This window comes from Clupea harengus, chromosome 22 (assembly GCF_900700415.2).
Source record: "Clupea harengus chromosome 22, Ch_v2.0.2, whole genome shotgun sequence".
Lineage (NCBI taxonomy): Eukaryota > Metazoa > Chordata > Actinopteri > Clupeiformes > Clupeidae > Clupea > Clupea harengus.
Genome location: NC_045173.1, coordinates 4,075,342 through 4,080,341, shown reverse-complemented (window position 1 = coordinate 4,080,341; position 5,000 = coordinate 4,075,342). Strand labels below are relative to the sequence as shown.

The following is a 5,000-nucleotide window of genomic DNA, read 5'->3' as shown; positions in this document are numbered from 1 at the left end:
GCTGCAGGACCGGAGCTCCAGAACACTCCGCCCCACGGGCCTCTTGCCTGCTCCTCCATTTCCATATTTAAGTGTTTCCATATTTAAAAGCCAACTCAAAAACCCACCATCTCCGTACTACGGCGTGATATTCTGAACACTTACAAAGATGTGTATTGTTTCTTTCTTTTTAATGATGTTTTTAAAAAGATTGTGTGTTTTTATGAATGACCAGTGCAATTCTATGCTTCCTGGGATGGTATCCTTGTGTGACTTATGTGAATTATGAATAAAAGTATATCATTATATCATTACTACTAACAGAAGCACCACTGATGAAACTCTGAAAGCTGTCGCATGCAAATCATGATTTCCTTTTCAGGTCCATTACTGTCTTCTTCCAAACTACATTAGAGTTCACCTGTTACAGCACAGTAAACTACATTAGAGTTCACCTGTTACAGCACAGTAAACTACTCTTTAACTACATTAGAGTTCACCTGTTACAGCACAGTAAACTACTCTTTAACTACATTAGAGTTCACCTGTTACAGCACAGTAAACTACATTAGAGTTCACCTGTTACAGCACAGTAAACTACATTAGAGTTTACCTTATACAGCACAGTAAACTACATTAGAGTTTACCTTATACAGCACAGTAAACTACATTAGAGTTTACCTTATACAGCACAGTAAACTACATTAGAGTTTACCTTATACAGCACAGTAAACTACATTAGAGTTCACCTGATACAGCACAGTTAACTACATTAGAGTTCACCTGTTACAGCACAGTAAACTACATTAGAGTTCACCTGTTACAGCACAGTTAACTACATTAGAGTTCACCTGATACAGCACAGTAAACTACATTAGAGTTCACCTGTTACAGCACAGTTAACTACATTAGAGTTCACCTGTTACAGCACAGTAAACTACTCTTTAACTACATTAGAGTTCACCTGATACAGCACAGTTAACTACTCTTTAACTACTACTTTAAGCAGTCAGATTTTAACAGTCCTAAAACAGTTTTAAAAGAGAGTAATACTGGGTCTTCTCAAGGGCAGACATATCCAAAACATTAATCTAATATGCAACTAAAGGCTGTGAGTCCAGCTAACCTTCAACAGTCAACAAGAATCAATCTATCAACTGTCTATGAAACAACAACCTTCACCCCGTATCCCTCTCTCACAAAGATAAATTAAATCAGTCCAGATGTGTGTGTGTGTGTGTGTGTGTGTGTGCGTGTAAGAGAGAGCGAGAGAGAGAGAGAGAGAGAGAGAGAGAAAGAGGACTCACAAATTTTTGATCTCCACTGCCCCTCTGAAAGCTTTCCTTGGGATGCCCTGGATTTGATTCTCACTAAGATCTCTGAAAAACAAAAAGAGAGCATATGCCACTTAAAACACAGTGATTACCAACACCAACAGAGGACAACACACACACACACACACACACACACACACATATACACACACACACACACACACACTGAACTACAGTCTGAAGTAAAGACCACAAGAGAGGAGTGCTTCAGAGGTACAACATGTAAGTGAGCCCAGCTTTAATCTTCTTCTTTTCTCTTTGGTCTGACATTGTACCATACACGCACAAACAAAACACAAAATACACACAACATAACTCCCATAAACGTCACACACACACACAAAATGATGATTTCACACACATTTACTGGAAACGCATACATACTCATTTATAGCTTCCTCTGATACACACACACACACACACACACACACACACACACACACACACACACACACACACACACACACACACAGGTAAGTACACACACCTGCTCATAGCTCCATGATGAATGTGAGCATCAGAAGGAGTGAGAGGCTCCTCTGTGGCTTAATCTTATTTTCCCGGCACTTTAAGTAATCTGGCAAATAGAATATGACTGCGCCAGCCCTCCGCTATAAATCTCACGCCCACCCCATGAAAAACGATCCCCCTGCTCGTTGTTATAGCAACTTGATTTAAGCCGAAACCCGCCGCACACACACCTGTCCCACCCTTCTCTCCACCGGCGACAGACAAAAGAGTGTCAAAGGCAAGTCCTCAAAGAATTTCATTATTTACAGTACATGAGTCCCCCATCCAACCCCAAACTGCAAAAAAGCAGGACGCATCAGGCTGGTGGATGCTGAGCATGAGGGGGCTGTGTGCGTGATGCATAGTGAGACACGCTGAGGACTGAGGCGTGGTGAAATATAGAGATTTCACATGCAGGGGCCTGGGTTGGGAATGCAGAGCAGAGCAGTAAATATGTTTGATTTATTCTGGCCAGCTATCATTGCTAAGTGTCAGAGGCAGGGATCTCTGTGATGGATGGGCCTCAGGGGGCTGGGGGAAGGGAGGGAGGGGGCCAATCGCATCCACTCACAGAGTCAGGAAGAAGGTGAAGGGACAAGGTGTGGATGAGAAGTGTGTGTGTGTGTGTGTGTGTGTGTGTGTGTGTGTTGTGAAATGTGAAATGACTATTTAATTGAACTCCGGTGATTATTAGTTCATTTCACTTATACCCCTATTATGTTGCATGAAACACACACAAACACACACACTCAAACACACCCACACACACACACACACACACACACGCAAGCACACTCAAACAGACACACACGCAAGCAGACTCAAACACACAAACACACATACACACAAACTAACAAATCCTAGCGGAATCTATGATGGTAAAAAAGGCCCACAGGAAACAGGACTGTTTTATGGTTGTATATATATATATACACAGACATTCGCACGCACGCACGCACCGATGTGCAATTAATACCCGTGCAGACACACAAACACTAGGAGAAAAGTCGAACAGACATTTACATACCCCTGCAGAACAAGATACACCCCAACCTCCAGAGAAGACACACACACACACACACACACACACACACACACACACACACACACACACATATAATGTTGCTGTTTAACAAATGAAATGCCCACTCAGGTGTCTCCCCTCTCTCAAAGGACCTATAACACTGTCAGCTAATATCACCTCCAGCTCAAGATGGATATACAGATATACACAGAGAGAGAGAGAGAGAGGGGGAGAGAGAGAGGGAGATAGAGAGAGAGAGAGAGAGGACTCCATCTTCAGCTCTTCCCCTAATAAACCCTTTCTTTGGCTTCACTCTCCTTCTCTCTCCGTGTCTCTCTCCGTTCTCGCCCTGGTTCACCCTCACATCCCCACTCTGGCGCGGTGTGCCTGTAGCCTCGTCTGCTTCAATAATACATACTGATGGCTGGGCTGGGGACCGACTCTTTTTTGGCCACGCTCTCTGGGGTTATGCCATGCCAGCACAAACTCTCTCTCTCTCTCTCTCTCTCTCTCTCACTCGCAGACACGAGACACACACGAAGACCGAATTGATTTTTGTGGAACAAATAAGAACAGTTTAATTCACTAAAGTCTTCCTCAGCATACAGGAGGAAGATCAATGAGTGATGACCTTCCCTAGGGGTGACTTTACACTCCCACACAGCCCAGGGGGATTCTGGGATATAGCAGAGTCCCAGCCCAGAACACACACACACACAAAAAAAAAGGACACACAATTCAGTTTTCTTTAGACCTTTGTGTGAGTGTCTGCATCTGTGTATATGCATATTTTCCTTTATTTTGTGTGTGTGTGTATGTGTGAGTGTGTGTGTGTGTATGTGGTGTGTGTGTGTGGTGTGTGTGTGTGTGGTGTGTGTGTGTGTATGTGTATGTTGTGTGTGTGTGTGTGTGTGTGTGTGTGTGTATGTGGTGTGTGTGTGTGTGTATGTGTGTGTGTGTGTGTGTGTGTGTGTGTGTGTGTGTGGTGTATGTGTATGTGGTGTGTGTGTGTGTGTGGTGTGTGTGTGTGTGTGTGTTGTGTGTGTGTGTGTGTGTGTGTGTGTGTGTGTGTGCGCGTGTGTGTGTATGTGGTGTGTGTGTGTGTGTGTGTGTGTGTGTGTGTGTGTGTGTGTGTGTTTATGTGTATGTGGTGTGTGTGTGTGTGTGTGTGTGTGTGTTTATGTGTATGTGGTGTGTGTGTGTGTGTGTGTGTGTGTGTGTGTGTGTGTGTGTGTGTGTGTGTGTGTGTTTCTGACAGATGGAATGTGTATAGGCTGTATAGCTGGCTGAGACTCCTTTCATGCAGGTTAAATCCATCAGAGCAGAAAACTCCAGAGACATCCTCTGAGTTTCAAACACAACAGGTCTCCGGATATTACCTACACACACCCACAATTACCAATCTCTCTCTTCTCTCACACACACACACACACACACACACACACACACACACACACACACACACACACACACACACACACACACACACACACACACACACACACACACACACACACACACACACACCCACCCACCCACCCACACCTGCATGCATGCATACGCACACACACAGAGCAAGACAGAGAGTATGAGAATACTCACAGAATTTAGACCAGTGTAACGATGAGACCAAATAAACATTCTGGACTCACATACCTGATCCCCAAATGGCACTCTCCAATGAGAGAATAGTTACGAAATGAAAGTCCAAACTCATTCTGTGAGGTCTTTATAGTATTGACTGCAACGAGTGTCACCGAAAGGTATGTCGATTACCCTTAATCAAATTCAGTCATCCCTGTGGCGTGGGGCTCAATTGCATTTGAAAGGTCTGTTATTAGATTATGCTAAAGTTTGCCAGGGTATACTCATGCATGGAGGAGGAATGTAAAGTGCATGTGAGTGCACCATAATGTAAACACAAGCTCTGCAACTCAAAACCCCTTCTGTGTTAGCGGAGGACTGAGCACTAGTAAACAGCTGGCCATACACAGCAAGCTAAGAGGACACAGAACATGAAGTGTGGGTGTGTCTACGTGAGTGTGGGTAGGTGTGTGTGTGTGTGTGTGTGTGTGTGTGTGTGTGTGTGTGTGTGTGTGTGTGTGTGTGAGTGTGTGTCTGTGTGTCTGTGTGTGTGTGTCTGTGTGTACATG

The 5,000-nt window shown here is 44.2% G+C and overlaps 1 protein-coding gene across 1 annotated transcript in view; it reads right to left on the bottom strand.

The window, feature by feature from the left end:
• Window positions 1–5,000, bottom strand: part of slit2 (slit homolog 2 (Drosophila)) — a 126,799-nt gene that overhangs the window by 40,584 nt on the left and 81,215 nt on the right. Inside the window, exon 3 of the mRNA XM_042703090.1 lies at window positions 1,287–1,358. Coding sequence (XP_042559024.1) covers window positions 1,287–1,358 — 72 coding nt within the window. The remainder of the gene's footprint in view (window positions 1–1,286; window positions 1,359–5,000) is intronic.